Genomic DNA, 22,699 nt, shown 5'->3' on the forward strand with positions numbered 1-22,699 from the left:
TTCATTCCATTTTATTTGGAATATGATGGCTCTACCAGAAATTGGTGGTTGCACTACACTTGAAAATGTTAGTGTCCAAATTTTCACATGATATATTTCTTACATTATTAGCTTCCAAAGTACTTATAGGAACGTTATTGTCGTCACTCCTTGGCCATGTTGTTCTAATTACCCAAATGTCCATTGAAAAATATTTTTCTCTTCTTAAAAACAATGATAATAATAATAATAATAATGAAACATGCAATATAAAAAGTAGCAGTAGAATGAAAACACACAGCCAAGTTGACATGAAAGCACCGAATTAAGCACAATAAAGCATGCGTACAACAGACTTGCTATATAACATATGAGCGGGTATCGAAAAGTTCATACTCTTACCAAGAAATAATAACCCTAGAAAGGTGAAATTTTGCAGGAACTTTAATCCTTTTCTATGTACTCTCCATGAATAATAACACATTTCTCCCATCTACCGATCAATTGTTTAATGCCTTGATCATAGAAGTTTGAACTTTTTGCCCGAAATCACAATTCCACTTCATTGACGACTTCCTGAGACGAATCAAAATGGATCACACTGGTACACCCAGCATTTGGCATTTGTCACCAGCCAATCAAAAAAGTTCTCAACACCTGCATTACAAAAATCCAACAGCTGACGACAACATTGCATTCAACATTGCTTCTGCAAAGGCATCAGCAATCGTGGAACCCATCATACAGAGACCTTAGACATGTGTAGATGGTCATGAAAAATGCTGTAGGCAGACCCATAACTAATTCCCACCACATTTGCAATGAAATTAATTGTCACACGTCTGTCACTCAGCACCAGCTGCTCAACCTTTGCAACTGTCTCACCGTCTGTGAATGTTTTTGGTCTTCCTTCTCTTGGCTAGTCAAAGACTTGTACAACTGCATTGGAACTCCCATTTCCACTTATTTAGTATCATAGGATGGACAATTCGGCCTATACACAGCATTCATTTCTTCATCAATTTCCTGAGCTTTCTTGCCCTGCAAATGCAGGTACCTGATTACTGCTTAATACTCCACTTTGTCAACCATAGCATCCTTCCTCAGATTCCGGGCTCCACCTCTGGTATACGATCACCTATGGGAATGAAATTTCACATGTTAGTTATTGAATATGTAGACAACTTATATTAAAAACAGCACTTCCTACTGATGTTTTATCTAGGCCAGGGTACGAACTTTTTTGATACCCCTCGTATTTACTTCCACCGCATATTCACACCTCTTACCTTTGGGCAATATAAGCAATTTGTGCTGTAGGAAGCACAAATTAAGAACTAGATGGATTACCATTCAACAATTGAGTAGTACTGAGAAGTCACACTAATCAGCTGCTTTCTGTGTGTCTCATAGCCAGTGAGCAAATTAAGGAATATTCCCGACGCGGACAATAAGTAAGAATGCCACCTTAGTCACGTGTGTAACCACCCTAACAAAACAGAGTGGCAGTAGTGTTAATTTGTATCTAGGCTTCGTTCGAGTAGTAAGGTCTCTACACAAAAAATAATTTTACTTAAATTTTGGCGACCCCTCTGAGGGTCGCACCCCACAGTTTGCACACCACTGGGTTAGGCAATGTTAAAGTGTACTGTTATTACTGTGACCTTGACAAATATGCATTTGTCAAGTCAAATCATCTGGTGCAGGTGCTTAGAGTGTGGTTTTAGGTATATTTTAAAAAGGTATTTTCCTCAAAAATATCTAATGCATGCTTCTGGCTCAGGGACTAGAACACAGACCCACCACTACTTTAAGGGTGTGGGGGGACTGCCGGGTACTTCTTCCACAGAAGGATATATCTTCCATAAAATTGTGAATATACGTTTCAAGGCCAACAACACAGCTGCACTATTAGATGTAAATGCAATAATGCATGTCAACCTAAAACACTTGCTAATTCATTTCACAAATATATGTGGTCTCAATTCTAATCTCAACGATGTCCATTTCCACTTACAGTCTGCCAAACCACATACTTTTTCTGACAGAATCTCAGTTATCAGATGCCCAAATTATTTGCTGTATGATTCCTTTCGCCTCAAAGGTGGTACTTGTGCATATGTCAATTCTGATATTCCCTGTCAGAGACGTGGTAATTTGGAATCTCCTCTTTTCGATTTTCTCTGGCTTATAATCTCTACTACCTAATTGTGTCAAATTCATCTGTTGTCTCTACCGTTCTCCCAACTCCACTAATCACTTGGAGCTCTTTGATTTCCTCTCTTTGCAACTTACCTTTCTCCAGTCCAACTTTCCTAACAGTGACGTAATTTTCCTTGGTGATTTTAATGTTCACAACTCCAGCTGGCTTCCGTTTTCTAGTCACACCGACCCAGCTGGTCGAGATGCTGAGGTTTTTGCAATTACCAATGACCTTGCACAAATTGTTCATTTACCTACAAGAATACCGGGACAATCCTAATCATACAGCCAATATGCTTGATTTTTTCTCACAAACAACCCTTCTAAGTACACGGTCGAAATGAGAGGTCGTTTAGGCACTTCAGATCATAACTTGGTGATTGTCTCTTGTCCAATGGAGCCTTTATCTCATGGCTATTCCCAACCACATGTTGTTTGGCATTACAAGAATGCAAAATGGGATGACATGTGAGATTTCTTTTCTTTTCCTTGGCCAGATTACTGTCTCAAAACTTCTGATCCCACACTCCACATTAAAATCTCATCCTTTATCTAAACCTTGGTTTTCCAATAAATGTGCTAAGGCCGTTGAAGAGAAGAACGTTGCATATCATAATTGGCTCGCTTCCAATTCTTCAGTTTCATTTTCTGCCTACACCAAAGCTCGCAACAATTGTAACGCAGTTATTAATCAGTCCAAACTAGAGTTCGAACAGGCTAAGAATAGAAAACTTGCTTCTTGCCCTAATGGTAGCCGAGCATTCTGGTCTCTTGCCAAAGCTATTGGCCACAACTTTTGCCCATCTCTGCTCCCACCCCTGTCCAAACAAGATGGTTCTGTTGTCACTTCAGCCAAAGAAAAAGCTGACCTGCTAGCATACCATTTTTCTTCAAACTCGTATTAATGATCTTCGTAAAACACCTCCCACCATTCCCAAAACGCTCCACTCAATGCCTCCTGTGGTCTTCCGTCAAAAGGATATCAGTAGGATTTTGACGAATCTTGATGCTAAGAAAGCTCCGGTCCTGATGGTATTTCTCCACTTGTTTTGAAAACCTGTGCTCCCGAACTTACTCCTATTCATTGCCGCCTTTTTTCACTTTCTTATTCCAAAGGTGTTTTCCCTTCAGTTTGGAAATTTTCACATATCCAGGCAGTTCCTAAAAAGGGTGACAAATCCCTCCCATCCAATTATCGTCCTATTGCAATTACTTCTACTCTTTCTAAAGTAATGGAGAAATCAATTAACCGCCAACTCTTAAACTACCTAGAAACCTTCCGTCTGATCAACAATCGTCAGTATGGATTCCGTCAGCGCCGATCCACTGGTGATATTCTGGCTTATGTTACCCATTTATGGATTAACTCAATGGAAAGGTCCGGTGAAACATAAGTAGTTACTCTTGACATCTCAAAGGCTTTCAATCGTGTTTGGCATAAAGGTCATCTAAACAAACTTCCATCTTATGGTTTTCTCTCTGGGCGCTCACTGAGGGATGGCTCTCTGTCTATTTTCTGCACTAATGAAGGTGTCGCCCAAGGTTCAGTTCTTTCCCCCACTCTTTTCCTCTTGTATATTAATGACCTTCCATTGACTGGAAATCCTATCCATAGTTTTGCCAATGATAGCACATTGCATTCCACTTTCCATTTTGAGAAACCTTGCCCTGCTCAATCAGCTTCAAACTTATCGAAAATCTGTTACCAATTCCTTAAATGCGGATATTCAGGTAATTCTCCAGTGGGGCAAAGACAACTTAGTTGATTTCAATCCTTCTAAAACTCAGTCTTGTCTTATATCTTTGTTGAGATATAAGACAAGCACTGCGAAAGCAAAAATAGGAGTAGGAGTGTGTTATAGGCCTAATGACTCGAATGAGTACAATGAACAATTGTACAGAGAAATAGAGTGGGCTAGTAAATCAGAATGTCTTATAATGGGGGATTTTAACTTCCCAGATATTGATTGAAACTTGTGGGTTGGTCACTCACATACTAATAAGACTTTTGTGGATTTACTGGATGATTGTTTTCTGCAGCAGCATATTCGAGAGGCAACCAGAGAGGGTAATACTCTTGATCTGGTTATCAGCAGTGATCATTCGTGTATTAAGAATTTGCAGGTAAAGGAACCATTAGGTGGCAGTGATCACAGTGTACTGATGTGGGATTTACTTAAAGATATAATTACCATCAGGTGTAAAGGAAAGCATTTTTTGTTTCGTAAAGGTGAGTACAGTGGTCTTAGACAGTTTTTAAATCTGTACAGAATTTAAAAGACATTCTCAGTTGATCTGTACAGATCAACTGACAACGTTACCAACAGTAAATTCTAAGTGGGAAGCATTCAAGGAATTAATCGTGTAAGCCACTAAAAGTTACATACCTATTAAGAAATATTGTTCAAGGTTTAGGCCTAAAATGGTTATCAAATGAACTAAGGAGACTAGTGACAGAGAAGAAAAATGCATGGAATGCATATAAATTATCAAGCGACTCAAGCCTATGGCAGATAAAAGCTAGTCTGTAATCAGGTCACAAAAGGTTAGGCAGGTGAAGGCAGATTACAAGAAATATTTGGCAAAGGATGCTAAGAAAAACAGCAAGGATTTCTTTACTTATATAAACTCTAAAAGGAAGGGGATGAATCTGAGTGGTCTACTTCACATCGATGGTTCGACTGTTGATGATCCTGCTCAGATAGCAAACAAACTGAATGAGTATTTTGCATCTACATTCACACATGAGGAATTATTAAGGTTTGAAAATGGCAGAAGGTTATCAAATTGTAGCAGGGTGCTTAATGATTTTGTAATAACTGAGAGCAAAGTGGAGGAGAAATTGTTGAAGTTAAACATAAGAAAAGCACCTGGGGTGGATGGGATCTATCCAGTTATATTAAAGGAAGCAGCAAAGCAACTAAGCAAACCCTTAGCCATAATTATGAGAGCATCCTTGGACTCAGGGGAGGTCCCCATGGACTGCAGATGTGCAAATGTATTCCCAATTCACAAATGGGGAATCGAAGGGCGACACGAGTAATTACAGACCAGTTAGTTTAACTTCTGTTCCAGGTAAAATAATGAAGTCACTGGTTAAAGATACATTGCAAGATCATCTAAACAAGACTGCAGCAATAATTCAGACACAGCATGGGTTTGTTAAGGGAAAGTTTTGTCTGACAAATTTGATAGGATATTATGATGTGGTTACAAAGGAACTGGATGCAAAAAATAATTTTGATATCATATATTTGGATTTCAGGAAAGCTTTGACACTGTTGTGCATGGAAGACTATTGTACAAATTGGAGCAGAATGGTATTAAGGGTAAGTTGCTACAATGGATAAAAGGACGGTTGAGTGGGAGAAGACAGAGGGTGGTAATCAATGGGTGCTGCCCTTCGTGGACTAATGTTATTAGTGGAGTCCCACAGGGTTCAGTGTTGGGTCCACTGTTGTTTTGTATATTTATCAATGATATTGATGAAGGTATATCAGGCTTAGTGTCGAAGTTTGCAGATGATACAAAGGTTGGCAGGGTTGTTAATAACAGTAATGGCAGTGTGCTACTGCAACAGAATCTAGAAAATTTTGGCAGATGGGCTAACAAGAGGCAACCGAAGTTTAACCTTGACAAATGAAATGTACTGCATATGGGTAGAAGTAATCCCAGAGAAACGTACCAACTGTGTGGTACTACACTTAAGGTAGTAAAAAATGAAAAAGAGTAATTGTGCAGTCAGATATGAAGTTTTCTGAGCAATGCAGACAGGCTTACAGGGCAGGTCATGCGGTTTATCAATGATATATAGGAATTTTGCTAGCAGGGAAAAGGAGACGATTGTCCCTCTGTATAAGGCAATGGTCAGGCCACGCCTTGAGTACTGCGTACAGGTCTTGAATCCTCATTTTAGGAAGGATGTAGATTTGCCCGAGCGTGTACAGAGAAGGGTAACAAGATTGGTGGGGGAATGAAGGGATCCTCTTACCAAGAGAGGTTCTGCAAATTGCAGTGGCTGGAGACCTGCGTGGTGATCTGATTGAGGCGTATAAGGCCTTGAATGGGCTGAGCACGCTGAATTCAGATGGGATTCTTCCACTTGTTCAGATTAGAAACCTAAGGGGGCATAAATTCAAATTAAGAAAGGACAGATGTAGAATAGATGCAGAAATTTGCCTTTAGCCAGCGGGTGGTTAATTGCTGGAACAAACTTCCATCTGTCGTTGTGGAAGTTGATAGGTTAAATAAATTTAAGGAGGAACTGGAGAGGCATTTGGAGGGAATGGTGTGATATATTTTTTTTTTTTTTGGTTGATGCTGCATAAGCTCCAAGGATTCTTCTGCTCCTATGCTTATCTTTGGTGACACTCCGATTTCTAGGCAAAATGATATCTCTTTTGGGGATTACCAGACTTCTAATCTCGCTTGGTACAAGCACATTACAAATATACCTTCCTCTGCGTCTAAAAAACTTGGTTTTCTCTTTCACTCTCGGCGTTACTTTTCTTCCAAACAGCTGTTCACTCTGTATAAATCACAAATCCGCCCTACCGTGGAATATTGTTCCCACATCGGGGGTGGTGCCCCCAAAACCTCTCTCAGGCTTCTTGATTCCATTAATTAATGATTCATCTCTAACATAGTCTCTCCACTCGCCGTCTCATAGATGTACTGTTTCTGCTGCATGCCTCTTCTACAGATATTTCCATGGGCACTGTTCTTCTGAATTGGCTTCTATAATTCCCGCTCTCTTTCAAAACAGTCCGAACATGTGCAGCCACCAGCCATTTAGTGCCCAACTTCAAACTCACAGAACCAACTTTTCATCTTCCTCGTTTATTCATTCAACTGCCATTTTCTGGAACAACATTCCTTTTATACAGTCTACAGAAGTTCAAGTCCAATATCTTCTTTCGTCTTCTCAACCTCCAACCCCAGCACGGTACTAAGTACTATAGGTTCTAATAACCCTCATGTTTGGGGTTTACATAAAAAAAAGAAAGAAACCTGATGAATTGCAGAATAACTGCTCAGAAAAACGCACAAAAATGTATATTTAAAATAATATAAAATAAAATCCAATATACTGATAAAATAATAAAAGCAAATTAAAAACAATAAAATCAGCGGTAAAATGGAGTTATTTTCCTCAACTTCTTAATATTAATATGAACTTTCCATTAATACTAACTTGCTTTTGGTACTTCTTATTTGCCAAGGACAAATAAGAAGTACCAAAAATAAGTGGTTTGCAGATGACCAAAAATATAAGAATGAAATTCAATACAATTACCATTCAATACATGGTTGCTAACTGAAACTACCTGTTATCAGATGAAGAGCCAAACAGTTATGGGATTAAAAACTGTTAGCAACTTTAGGAATGACTTGTGTATAATGTGGCCTCTTCTATACTGAGCATAAGTCACTGGATGGACAATAGTGTCATCAGTCAGTAAAGACTGAAAACATAATACAGAACAGCATTCTTTTTCAAAGTACAATCATCATCCTGATTTAATCTGCTTTGGTAATCAACTGCCAAAACGGAAGTGAAAATTTAACAACAGCTGATGAAACAAATTTGCATATCACAATTCTTCCACACATCAAGGAGTAATGTTGTTGTTGTTATTATTTGGTTTTGGGCATTAGCAACTAAAGCTATATTGCTCCGGGGATATGAAGTGGTCATTCCCTGACCTTTCAGCATCCTCCGTATTTGGTGGTCATGGGCTTGAACCCCATCAAGGAGTAATGACCTCAGTAAAGGGTCACCAATGTTTGGATTTTAATGCATTGTCTTATAATGTGAAAGGAATAAGCAAAGTACTTGATTTAAGTTGGGGGTGCTTGCATAGGGTCTAAGAAAACAAGGGTTTTTTTGGGAAGGAAAAAAAAATATATATTAGAAGGGACGTTAAAAACAGTGGGTAAAATTTATTCATTTTACCTTAAAGAATCTTTCTTCTTTTTTTCACTGTTGCGAAATATTTTTGAACAACATAATGCAACTGCACAATTAGCAGAATTCAGAGGTTTGTTCTATTATTAATAGTCAATAAGCATTCAGTTGCTTTTATGGAGAACATGCCAGAACCTTATTTAAACAGATGTCATGCACCAAGTATAACAAAATTCATACTATATTCCAATGAGATTTATATTCAATTAATATTATTATTTAGGCGTTTTATATATTTTATTGAAACAAAAATTATCACAATTGAAGTTTTCATTAATATCTTTTATTAGCCCCAATGGCAGTGAGAGAATGATTTCAAATTTCAGTTAAAGCAAAATCAGATTGGCTCTGTATTCAGAATAATTAGTTGTGATGTACAGTGGCAGACAAGAAAAATTGCATCATTTGTGAATTTTGTAAATAATTTTTTTTTTTTTGTGCTGCATTGCGGGTTGCAGAAATGTTCAAAATGCATTTGTTAGATGGGATATATCTCTCTTGAATGAAATCAAATAAAAAGACCACCTAATATACCTAATTGCCATAAATATCTTTCCAAAGGGTAAAATGCATAATTAATGGAAATATGAGAAATCATGCAAACGGAAATCATGACAATCAAACATACATTTTATTGCATTTATGTGTACAAACTGAAATGACAAGTTAACATAATAGCATTATGTACTGTAAATAAGGAAAAAAAAAAGGCCAAAATTTTTTGTTGTTCCTCCCTGAGCTGCAATTACAGCCTTGCAATGATCTGGCATAGGGTTAATCAACTTCTGGATATACGGTTGCCCAATTTCGTGGTACCACACCCTTAACAATGCTGTCCTGCAGCTGAATTTTACTTGTTGGCTTCTTCTGAGCAGTTTTAGACGACATTACGTACCAGCAATTTTCAATAGAGTTCAAATCTGGACTGTTATCGGGCCAGTCCAACACTGTAATGCCAGCATTTCTGAGGTATGACTGCATCTTAAGGGAGAAAAACAAGGGAGCACATTGGTGTATGTTTTAAGCCTTGTGAGACAAAAAGACAAACTCATCATTAAATCTAAATAGCATAAAACTTATACTAATTTTTCAGTGTGGCAAGGTGCTGAGTGCTGTTGAAAAATGCAGTTTTGGATGTCTGTGCAGTGATCCCTAATAACGGTTTCAGGCACTCCTACAAAATAGGAGTGTAGATTTCTGCATTCACCGTTCCATAAATAAACTTAATTTGCCCCACCCCTTTGCTTGTTATGCATCTCCAGACCATTTGACAGGCAGGGAACTTTACAGTTAGTGTTATGCAGTCAGGATGGTATGCCTCTGATTTTCATCTTCTGACATATCGCTTCCCATCCGAGCCATGCAGGATGAATTTCAATTCGTCAGAAAAGATGACTGTCCCATTGCTCTTTTGTCCATGAAACATGCATTTTAGTCCAACCAAGTCGCTCGTTCCTCATTTGTTGGGTCAACAAAGGCTTCTTCTCGGGCAGATAGGCATGCAGACCACATTCCAGAAGCAGTCTTTGGATAGTTCATGTACTCATTTCAAAACCAGAGGCAATCTCAAAGTCCAATTTTAGATCAAGAGCACTAGCATGGCAATTACAAGGCATAGCCATTTCAAATATCAATCTTGAGAAGGTGTAGTCACTCTTACAGCCTGACCCAGGTCTTCTGTTCACATCACCGATTTCGTGCTTTAATTTCAGCACCCAGGATACTGCTGACTGGTGGCACATATTTTATTAGTGATAGCACGCATAGAAAGCCCGTCCTGGGACAGAGCAACAGCTACACACTTTTTTTCCTTGGTATCAACTGAACATATGGAGCCATGCTTACACCTCCACAAAACAGGATACTAATGAGTGTGTATACCCTTCCAATGCAATATTTATAGAAACGGCTGATACGATACCTTGCAATTACTGTCTGATGCAATAGAAGTGTTATCTGATGCAATAACTTTGCTTTGCAACAAACAAAATGACTGTAATCACACAATATCTTATACATTTACTACAAATGTTACTTTTAAGGTGATGCAGTTTTTTTTGTCTGCCACTATATACAGGAAATGTAAATGGATACTGGTCTGAATTTTAAGGTAAAAAGAGATAAGATAAATGGAGAAACATTTAGGGGTGTTACAATGGAGAATCATCTGAAATTTAAAATGCATTTATTTTCACATTTCTTCGAAAACAACTCAATAACATCACATTTTCCACTGCTTTAAATGAAAAATTACATCTTCATACAAAGCAAACACATCTACATATATTATAATACACAGACAATCTTTGTATTCTTATCCTTAAGCATCACATCTTACTTCTGGTGGCATCTTACTGAAGTACATTAAATAAAATTTAGCTGTGTCACACTCACAAAAAAAGAGTTGAACTGCACTGTATTAGTATATAACATTTTTTTGTACATTCTGCACATAGCATACCTGAATGTGGTTAATTATTTAACCAGAGATAAAGAAATTTCCAGTTGTTGTTGTTGTTGTTATTTTTGGCGCAAGGGCTGCTTAGACCATATTGCGCCTATCAGTGATATGAAAGTTATCAATGGTGACTGTTATGGAAACAGTCAGAGACGATCATATAGTTTTATTCGTTTAAGAAAACAGAATAACTCCAAGGGATTAGCATCGTTGCCTATGATATGAGAGAGTTTTAGAGGTTCTTTTAGATGTGGAAGGAAGCTGAATGAACATTGCCGAGCATGTTTGTACAGAGTGCATTCAACAAGAATGTGCTTCATTGTTATCTGACAGTTGCATTTAGAACACTGTGGAGGATCATTTCCTGTGAGGAGAAATAGGTGAGTAAACTAGCTGTGGCCGATTCGTGCTCTGGTTAAGATGACTTCTTCCTTTCTGTTAGTACGAAAACTAGAGGTCCATATCTGTGGTTCTGATTTTATTTCCAATAGCTTATTACCCGTTTGAGCTTGCCATAGAAGTGTCCATTGTTCCTTACATGTCCTTCGTATCATAGGTTTGTAATCAACATATGGAACACAAAAGCCTGAAGATAATGGGTTAGATGGATGTTTTGCAGCATGGTCTGCGCATTCGTTTCCTGGGATCCCAGTGTGACCTGGGATCCAGCAGAAGATGACTACTTGTTGGCGTTCCTGAATAAGAATCATCTTACTTCTTATGGTTTGTATTAAAGGATTGGTTGGTGAGGAGATGTTTTGTAGGGCTACTAGTGTACTCTGCGAGTCGGTATATATTATACTCTTTTTAATGGAGCAATGAATAATATTTTCTAGGGCAAGTTTAATGGCGAATAACTCAGCTGTATAACTGCTGCATTCAGTAGGCAGAGATACAGAGATGGTGTTAAAAGGGAAAACTGCTGCAGCACCTACTCCACTATCAGACTTTGATCCATCTGTGTATATTTTCATGAAATGCCGATAATTTTGTGTGTGTGAAGTATGAAGTTGTCGCACGTTAATATTTGCAAGGGAATCTTTTCCCCAGTTCAGGACGTAATTGTCACAGGATGGATTAACCCATGACCATGGGGGAACTGAAGTGTTTGGATCTTGGAGGACTTTTTCAAGGTGCACATTCCAGCTTTCAGATAGAGCCTGCAATCTGATGCCAGTAGGTTGGACTGATCTGGGTTTATTTCTGTAGAACATTTTAAACTGTGGATCACTAAGTATAGGCAAAATTGGATGGGTTGGCATGCTTTGAATTTTAGCAGCATAATTCAAAAGTAACACCTTCCTTCTGAGGCAGAGTGGAATTTCATGGGCTTCGGCGTAGAGACTTTGTACTGGCGATGTTCTATAAGCACCTGTAGCAATCCTAAGGGCAGAATGTTGAACAGGAGCAAGCCGTACTAGCACACTCTCCCTAGCAGAGTCATACACCGGGGGCTCCATAATCAAGACGAGATCTAATTAGAGTTCTATACAGGTGAAGTAAGGTGTAACGGTCAGCACTCCATGTTGTAGAAGAAAGAACTCTGAGAATGTTCATTTTTTTCTGGCAGGTTGTCCGGAGATATTTGATATGTTCTAAAAAATTAAGTTTCCTATCAAAAATTAGACCGAGGAGGCGAATGCTACTCATAACTGAGATAGGATGATTTGTTAGGTGTAGCTCTGGGTCAGGATGCATCCCTCGTTTGTTACAAAAGTGAATGGCACTTGATTTTTGATGAGATAGTCTGTAACCATTCTGTGTCATCCATAGTTCAATATTGTTTAGTGAGATTTGTAGTTGCCTTTCAATGAAGTTCATATTCGGCGAACTGCAGGAAACAGTCAGATCATCAGCATAGAGATATGAGTTCACAGTCTTGGGAATACATTTGGTAATATGATTTATTCTCAATGCAAATAAAGTAGCACTGAGAACTGAGCCCTGTGGTACTCCTTGCTCTTGTATATAGATTTGTGAGAAGACTTCTCTATAGCGAACTTGAAAAGATCTATACTGAAGGAAGTTTTGTATGTAGCATGGTAAGTGACCTCTCAGGTCAAGGGAATGAAGATCTTTTAAGATACCAAAACGCCAGGTGGTGTCAAAGGCCTTCTCTATGTCAAGGCAGACCATGACAAGATGTTCATTTCGTATAAATGCATTCCTGATATTTGTTTCAGCTTTAACCATAAGATCTAGGGATGAGCGATTTTTTCTGAAACCAAACTGGTTATCAGAGATTACATGTTTTGAATCCAGATACCATGTTAATCGGCGGTGTATAATTTTTTCTAATGTTTTACTCAAACAACTGGTAAGAGAGATGGGTCTATAATTGTGAGGGATAGAATGATCTTTCCCTGGTTTGGGAATTGCCACTACATAGGAGTGATGCCAGCGAGTGGGGTATGAATGTTCAATGAATATACGGTTGTAAAAGGTCAGCAGCAAGGACAGTGATTTATTGTCTAAGTGTTGAAGCATTATGTAATATACTCCGTCTGGACCAGCAGCACTGTTCTTTGAGGAATATATAGCTTTTTGAAGTTCAATCATAGTAAGTGTCTGATTGTATGGTAGAGAAGCAGCGGTTTTGAAGTTAAGCTTTGATTTTTCGGCTGAGGCTTTGATCTTCTGAAATGACGGATTATACGAGTTCGAGGCAGACAACTGGGAGAATATTGTCCCTAGAGTATTCGCAATTTCTGCAGGACTAGAGAGCTCCTGTCCATTCCAGTTGAATATTGGCGAGGATAATGGAGGAAATTTGCCATTTAGCTGTCTTATTTTTTTCCATATTGTTCTTACATCAGTATTTTTATTTACTGAAGTCGCAAATCGGATCCAAGAGTTTTTTTTAGCTTCCTTTCTGATGTGTCGGGCTTTGGCTCTTAGTTTCTTATAATTTATAAGGTTGTTGGTAGTAGGGTATTTGCGAAATATATTCCACGCTCGGTTTTTTTCTTTTTTGGCATTCTTACATTCATCGTTCCACCAATAATTTATGGGTCTGTAGGTGACTGATTGTGATTGTGGGATGGCAATGGATGCAGCTGCTAGAATTTCTTTGGTGATATGATCAGTGGCTGTGTCAATTGGGAAGGATTCAATGATCTGTTTATCAAATGAAACATGAGAGGTATACTTGGCCCAATCTGCCTTGGTAAATTTCCATTTTATTTGGTTTTTTGCAGTTGAAGAGCGTGATGTTTGGATCTTACAGATTAATGGGTAGTGGTCACTGTTTAGTGGATCATCTAGAGCTGTCCACTCAATATTAGGAAAGAGGATCGGAGAGCATATTGATAGATCTATTGCAGACACTGTTCCTGTTAGGAGATGGATGTAAGTGGGTGAACCAGTATTTAGGATGGTTAAGTTTTGTCTGTCAATGAGCATTTCAATGAGTTGCCCTCGTCCATCTGCATTGGGAGAACCCCACAATGGATGGTGTCCATTGAAGTCGCCCAATAAACAGAAAGGGGTTGGCAACTGCATTATAAGATTTTCAAGTTCGTGAATAGTACACGGATGATTGGGTGGTAGATAGATCGAAACAAGAGTCAGAGTGATGCCAATTGCTATTCGGGTAGCAACGGCTTCTATAGAGGTTTGTAAAGAAATGCATCTGCATGGGACTCGCAAATCTATGAGTATGGCTACTCCACCACGAGCATTATTTGCAATAGGTCTATCTTGTCTGAAAAGAGTATAGTTTTTTATCAAAGGAGATACCTGAGGAGTCAGATATGTCTCCTGTAGGCAGATGCCCACTGGTTTATGCTGCTTAATTATGTCGTATATGTCATCAATGTTGCTCCTAAAGCCTCTACAATTCCATTGGACAACGTTGTTCATTATTTCAATTTAGATGAAGGAACTGAATCTGACTGCTTTTTGGAAGTCTGTTTGGCACGGTCAATTTTAATCCTTTCTCTTTTTGAGAAAACCGGTCTTTGGTCTATTTCATCCTCTGGATGGATCTCCAGAATGGTTTCGGTATCATCTTGATTGGAAATTTCATTAGTATCCATAAGGGAGGAGTCAAATGTCTGTTTTCGATTAGAATCTGCGTTATCTGCTTGGACGGATCTTACGGGATCTGCACCGGCAGAAGGTAGTATCGTGACTGGTGTATTGTTAGCTCTAGTAGAAATCTGTTGCTTTGAAGGTTGAGGTGCAGAACTGAGCAGGGAACGAGCCCATTCTGAAATAGAGGTATTTGGAGGTATTGATGTATCAGTCTGCACCGATACTGAATGAAACTTTTTAGCGGCTTCAGCATACGTGCGTCTAGGTGTGATTAGTTGTATTTGCTTTCTGGCTTCTGGGAATGAAACTTTCTTTTCTATTTTATATTTCTGAATTTTTTTCTCATATTTCCATTGTTCACAGTTTTTAGAAAAGGCTGGATGGTTACCTTTACAATTGGCGCAGAGTGGAGCCTGGGCTTTACAGTCAGCCTGGGAATGATCTTTTGAACCACAGTTAGGACATACGGGGTCTCCTCGACAGACTGTTTGTGAGTGTCCGAATTTCTGACACTTGTAACATCTTATTGGGTTCGGGATATATGGGCGAATGCGACAATGCAAATACCCTGCTTTTACGGATGAAGGTAAATTAGGTGAGCTGAATGTCAAAATTATGCTACGAGTTGGAAGGAGTTCTCCATCTTTTTTCATCATAATTCGTTTTGCCTGTGTGACTTTCTGGTCCTGCAGTTCCTGAACAATTTCTTCTTCTGATACATTCATTAGGTCCCATTCAGAAATAACACCTTTGGATAAATTAAGTGTGGCATGTGGGGACACTTTAACTGAAACTCCGCCAAATGAGGTGAGTCTGAGTAGAGACTCAGAGTGTTTTGAGTTGGTGGTCTCAACAAGCAGGTCGCCAGATTTCAGTCGTCGTACCATTTTAGGGGAGCCAGCTACGCTCTCAAGACATTTTTGAATGAGGAATGGTGATAAACTACCCAACGATTGGTTAGTTAGCGAATGCAGAATCAGAAAACTTGGGTTTTCCATTCGGGGAGCATCCGTCCTCAGTCTCTTTGGATTGGATAAGTCATTATCGGGTATGTGCAAATCCAGTATATTTGGATTTGCAGTCCTAATCGGTGGAAAATTGTCACAGTCCATGTTTTGCTCCTTTTGGCCCCGGGGGTTGGTTTTACCACCCAGATTTCCGGCCCCGCCACGGGGAGGCAGGAGCAGTGCCACAAGGTGACCAAGCGGCTAAGTTAGTTAGTTAGTACTATTAGAAATAAAAAACAGAAAGGTAACTTTCCTTTCTGGGCCTTTGCCTACTTCTTCTAGTGCAAAAGAGCTACACTAATTAATAAATAAAGAAAACGGTTGTTGAAACAAAATATAATCTATCACTTGAAGGCTCTTTAGAGATAACGCTTTGAGATACGCAAAGAAATCGCTTGGTCACGGAACGCTTGGCACCCGGGGCCGAAATTTCCAGTATTTGATTCTTGCTTTAGTGAATTTTTAAGAAAAGAAAGTGAACTTATCAGTCTATTTTACATACAAAAAGTATGTTCTCACAAGTAGGCACAGTGGTTATGATTGCTGCCCTCCCACACTGGGCGGAAAAGGCCTGGGTTCGAATTCTGTCAATTACACAAGGACCTTTTTATTTTTATGGGCTTTTTTCACTCCACAGCTGAGTTAGTCTGTCCTGAGAAAGGATTCCCCCCCCCCCAAAAAAAAACGATTTTTCATCTAGCAAAATGGGCAAACTGATCAGAGAAAACATACAATTTATGGACCTAATAAACATTGATATGAGACTTCTCAAGTGGCCCTAATATGACAGTTTTATATAAAAAAGTATTCGATACAGATTTACAAATGGAAACATTCTGAATAAAGAATTTATTTGAAATTAAAGAAGTCTAAGAACTTCTGGCAATTTCTAAACTAAATAACACTATTCAACTTTGGAAATTACTGCCACATGATAATTTCCCAAACCTCCAAAAATCTGTATAGCAACAAATCCACAATAATTTTTTATACAAGCATTTATATCCATGAGCGAGTCTAAAAAAATTAACGAAAAAAATCAGAACAGTGGTTTTTGTCTTACAGATTTTAACCTTAAAAATATGTTGGTTATTAAAAGTTACAGCCTGACAGCAACAAAGTGGCTAAACCAAAAAAAAAAAAAAAGACTTGGTAATGTGTATAAACAAACTCAGAGTTAAAAATAAAATAAAAAAATAAAATGTTTTTCTTTTTTCTTTTGATTTGTAAAATTAAATTTGATGTGAAGTTGTGAAAACCTTTTATATATTAACAGACTGGGATGTCAGAATTCTTCCAGTCATGACACTTTTCCACAAATTGTTGCTCCGTCCACACACAAATTGATCTGTGAAATAACTTGTACACAATACATGAGAAAATTCACATCACCAAATCTACTTCAACCCCTTTCTGACATTAACAGTCACATGAAATACCTGATAATACTTGCCATCTGCAGCATAGACATTGTCACTATAGCAAAATTGCAACTGAAGTATGAATGCTAATTTATTAATATTTTTAAGCAGTTAGAGACTCTGCCTTTCTATTCCTTAGTTTGTATTTTTAAACCACAGCTTTGTTATTTGGTTTTTAGGAGCATTAGCAACTCAGGTCATATTGCTCTGGGGATGTGCGGTGGTCATTCCCTGACCTTTCCACATCCTCTGTATTTGGTGGCACAGGCTCGAACCCCAGTCTAATCAAGAAGCGTGTGCTACGCACTGCTGCTCCTGCCCACCGGGCTACGGAGGCACTTCCTTAAACCACAGCAGCAAACCAGGTAGTTAAACAATCTAATGATCTCTCCTTAATGAGAAGTTTAAACTATTATTCTTTGGTGCAAAAACCTTTTACACCAAAGAATAGTAATTTATACAAAAATTACTATATTTCTGCAGAGTTTGATATATATATTTTAGTTTTATATATATTTTACCAAATTCCTGTTTCATACATATTGAATATTTAACTCAAAACAATTATATAATAACAAGTAACACAATGTACAATGGATCAATTTAAAATAACTATCATGCAGAATTCCAAAGATAGAATTTTTTTATCCTGCCAATGTTAAGGTTAATCAAGACCATGATCTACTTGAATACCTCTATTAACTCAACTTACTCAGTGGCACAGAGTAAGGATAAGTTCAGCACACTGTCAAACCATTATTTGGCAATATTTTATCACTTGTCCAATCAGTTGGCTGCTCATTTTGTTTAAGAATCTTTAATGATCTCAATATTATTATGAGTATGAACTACAACAGAAAACATGTGAAAATCATGCATTTCAGGAAAAATGAAGTCATAATATTTTTTTAACATATATAATGTAGTAGTTTATAAAAACAGTGAATATACTGACTAAATGCAAAATATAATTACCTGAATATGATAGAATCAAGATCAAATGGATATTCTATAATGCCAGTTGTAGGCACTCTAACTCTTAAAATATCTTGTTGAGTTGGGAGATAATCTGGTCTTGCTATTCTGTCAATATCACTCAGGTAACTAGGAGGAGAAAAATAAAAAATAAAAATTTGTGATTTAAAATGACTGTAAGCCATATGTTCAGAAATATTTATTAAAAATACTACTAGTAGTTTTGGATGTACTAAAGGTTCAACAATGTTGGTACCAAACATTTTAGACAATTGTTGAACTATTGAATTAAATTAAGAAATTCAAAAAGTAGTTTTTTACAGAATGGCCCACCCTAGTTAGAAGAAATTTGCTTTGTAAAGATGGAATTAAATGTTTTGTGAAAGAAATAAATGGGATATTCTAGATTGCTAAAACAAAATTAGAAAGTCATTTGAAACTTGGCCACTAGAAATACTCAGTTTTAATGATACAATGTTTATTAATTATGCTTAAAATTTTAAAAATGTTAGTACCACAAAACAACTACAGGTAACATGTGAGCTTAACTCTGATTTCTTGAATACCAAGGAAGTCCTATTACACTTGAAGTTGCTTCTGTACAGTTTTCAATAGGGATGTTTTCTTGAAACATTGTTTACAAGATCAAATACGTGTACAATAAAGGTGCCATAAGGTGCAATATTGCTTAAAGAAAAAAAAAAGAAATAATAATAATATTGCAAACTTTTTTTTCCCTTTTAATCTAACATGCAACGTCGCATTGTCTATCATGCAACAGTCAACAGTTTTTTGGAATTTATATGTGGCTTCTGGATGAATTTCCTTGAATTTTTTTTTTTTTTTTATAAATAGATGCAACATACATCACTTTTTTTTTAATTCCCATTTTTTTTTTTTTTTGCAAAATCTAACAAATGAGGTAACTCTTTACAAAGACAGCCTCAGTGAGGGCAACTCCCACTTGTTTAGGAATAAACTAAAAGGGCTTCAGGATCATTTTACAGTTAATCTTGCATTTTTTTTTTCCCTGTTTGCCCAATAACTAAAAGATATTTCTGAAATTTTCAATAATCACAGAAAACACTTCTGTTGATTGTTTGTTTTTTAGGAGCATTAGCAACTAAGGCCATATTGCTCCGGGGATATGTGGTGGTCATTCCCTGACCTTTCTGCATCCTCTGTATTTGGTGGTCACGGGCTGGAACCCCGGTCTAATCAAGAAGCGTGTGCTACACAATGCTGCTCCTGCCCACCTAGCTACAGAGGCACCCACTTCTGTTGAAAGATACTGGAAGTTTCAGGTGTGTGGATGAGTAGATGAAGAGTATGAAATTGGTGAAATTTGTTAGGAGTCTTATCAACCCTGCCAGACTACTTCTGGGATAAACACATTATACCCACCATAGTAAAACTCAATGTTTCCCCATTTGAGTAACATCAAATTTCTGTTAGACATATTAAATCAACATTAGATGACATAAACCTAACAGAATACTTGATGAGAGCAGAGAAAGGCTTAGCAGTAATCTCTCTTCTATGGGTAGGTGGGAAGGCCAGCTAATGCTTAAAAATGGTGCACCCTGAGTTAGACAGAATAGCTCTGGTAATATGGTGCTTCAGTGTACATAACAAAAATTCTCATTGCCGCATGATACATTTCTTAAAAACACAACCTTCAATGCATCCAGATTTCTGGCGTTGGTTTATGAAGCTAACTAATGCCAGCATCAACATAGGCAATGTTTCCTTTTGTGACACCCAAAGAGTAGGGGGGGAAAATGTTACAGAAGTAAACTCTGAAATTGACATTCTGCTGATGAGCAGCATAGTGCACACACATATGGACTGTTCTGTAGATGGAAAAAGGCTACTGGATTGCTTATGAACAAACTAACACAAATGTTCAAGTTATGAGAAATTAGTGGTAGGGAGAATTGCAGTTTAAAAACAAATTAAAAAATATGACTCCCACATGCCTCCCACCAACGGCTCTAATAAGACAGTACTCATACTGAACCTCAGAAATAGGCAAATTCAATTTTAAAGTTAACAATGGTGGAAAACTTTCTTAAATACAATACTTCATTTACAGCTTTTCCATGACTGAAATAATAAAACTCTCAAGAACATATGCCATAAAAACTTGGGCTTCACTACTTACTATTTTGCTGAGTCTGTTAACTGATATTCTCTTCTTCTATCATAACATTCTTGAATACCTGAATCATTCCATAAGGATTTTATGGCTTCCACATAAGGACTTTCAAATGTTGTTACTGTTTCATAGTCTATGGATCGTACAAGGTCCCCATTTTCCTAAAGAAATATTTTTATATAAAGGTAATATCTCAAATACATTATACAATTTAAGAATAAAATATGATTGTAAATGAGACAAAAATTGTTTAGAATAGCTGTTGTCGGGAATTCAAATTCAGTCATTTTTTTAAGTACACGACAAAAGTGTTCACTCAAAGCAGCTTTTCACTGACCTAGAATAAAAGTTAAAACTTTGTGAGCATACTCAAAGATTCACCGTAAGTACAATCTTTTAGCTATGGCTGTGTGGTCATGAATTATAATATCATTCAAGCTTTTTGATCTCACACACAAGGCAATCCACAACTTTTTATCGCTTTAAAGGGCAATTCCGGAGATCATTCAGAATGAAAAACAGGGTCATCAAAAAGCGTTCATGTCCATGATTTCCCTTTTAATTATCTTCAGAAATATTTGATCAAAGCTTCATTTGACACCTCAACAATGACCTTGACTGTGCTGTGAGTTTGCATAGAATGATTCCTATGCGCACCACCTCAGTCAGTATAGTAAGATGGCCACCAAAAAGTCACTCAGTCAGTGTCAGTCTTGACCACCAAGAAGTCCTGACCTGACACCATTAGACATTTTCTTGTGGGGCTACCTAAAGAACATAGTCTATGCAGAAAAGATTCGCAATCTGCACCATTTAAGAGAGAAGATCACAGCTACAATAGCAACCATTACGGAAATGATTGAGTGCATATGGACAGAGATCGACTACTGCTTTGATGTTTGCCAAGCAACAAATGCAGCTCATATTGAAACATACTAAGGTATGAAGTAAAATTGAGATATTCCTGTAAATATTAAAAAATGAATCAATTGAATAATTTAAGTATTTGCATTTTATTTTATCACAAAATCACTGACACCTTTTTCAATGACCCTGTATCATAATGGACCAATTCTCAACTATTACATAGATATGGAAAAGGGATAAGGGAAAGTTAAGACTTAAATATGATAAACATGTTTACTGTAATCAGAAATGACATTTCATAGTGGTACACGTTTTTACACACTGGATGTGGAAAAAGATTGAATAAGTCCTCATTTCTCATAAAGGGTGCATGTGTCACCACATATCCATATGTTTGAATGTCGGTCTGTGCAACAGTAGCATAGATTGCACAGTACATGTGTACTTTCTATGAGTTTTCTACTGGAGCTACTCCTATTTCTACTGGAGTATTTCTAAGATGAAGAATTCCTAATTAGCATACTTTCTACTGCCCATCAACAACTGCAAGAAACATAAGCTTTCCCAGTGTGTGTCAACACCAGCTGAGTGTGCTATGAGTCAAACCTCCGATAATGAGGACATTATTGATTGGGTGCAAACACAGTCCACCCAATCAGTATCCGATGAATTGCTTTACTTCAAATGTCCCACAGACAGTAGCATGAAGGACATTAAACACTCAAGTCTCTATCCATACCATTAATAGTAAATTTAGCACCATGAACCTGGAGATTCTGGTAGGTAATTTGTGATTTGCCACTGGCTAATAACACATCCCTACTTTAAGCAATATATCTCAATCACTGATGAGGCTTTGTTTATGCAGGACTGCATAAACAATACACAAAACTTGCATGCATGGTCAGATATAAATTGTATGGCATGGTATAAGTGAATTTCCAGGATTGGTAAACGGTCAAGTACTTTTAAGGTGGTAGATGACTCATCAACTGGTGCAATACCACCACTTTGCTTATTGGAGGCTTGAAGTGGTGAAACCCATGTTTAGTCTCTAGAGCAAAGTTTCCGGCATCCCCCCCCCCCATACTTCTCTTTAAACCCATGCACGGTACTAAGTACTATAGGTTTTGATAACTTTCGTGTTTGGGGTTTTCATAAAAAAAAAAAATCCTGCACCAGCCAAAAAAATTCCCGAGTTACCCCAAGAGAGTTTTTACCCAATGTTTTTACCAATCATATTTTTTGTACCATCATTTGTGACTCCTACCAGATTTTTAATATTTAATCCTAACTTTTCAAGACTGGCAAAAATTTTCAAAAAGATTTTCACTTGTTAGTTAGTTATTTTGGTTTTTAGGAGCATTAGCAACTAAGGCCATATTGCTCCGGGATATGCGGTGGTCATTCCCTGACCTTTCCGCACCCTCCATATTTGGTGGTGACGGGCTCGAACCCCGGTCTAATCAAGAAGCGTGTGCTACGCACTGCTGCTCCTTCCCACCTGGCTACGGAGGCGCCATTTTCACTTGTAGTTATTCCATGCATGCTCTGTAGATCAGCAAAATCTTCAACTGGTACAAAATTATCATTAATTCCATGTATGGAAATAAGGAGTTCAGCTGTGTC

General features: G+C 37.7%; 1 protein-coding gene across 2 annotated transcripts in view; it reads right to left on the bottom strand.

Moving 5' to 3' along the window:
• LOC150080485 (guanine nucleotide-binding protein G(q) subunit alpha) overlaps positions 1-22,699 on the bottom strand; it is a 214,303-nt gene that overhangs the window by 82,540 nt on the left and 109,064 nt on the right. For both annotated transcript variants that reach the window (XM_090381701.1, XM_090381700.1), the window contains exons 3-4: positions 20,210-20,364; positions 18,046-18,174 (exon numbers count right to left, since the gene is read on the bottom strand). In XM_090381701.1, the coding sequence (XP_090237827.1) occupies positions 18,046-18,174; positions 20,210-20,364 (284 nt within the window). The remainder of the gene's footprint in view (positions 1-18,045; positions 18,175-20,209; positions 20,365-22,699) is intronic.

Source organism: Mastigoproctus giganteus, chromosome 9 (genome assembly GCF_048544385.1).
Source record: "Mastigoproctus giganteus isolate SK-2022 chromosome 9, ASM4854438v1, whole genome shotgun sequence".
Classification (NCBI taxonomy): domain Eukaryota; kingdom Metazoa; phylum Arthropoda; class Arachnida; order Uropygi; family Thelyphonidae; genus Mastigoproctus; species Mastigoproctus giganteus.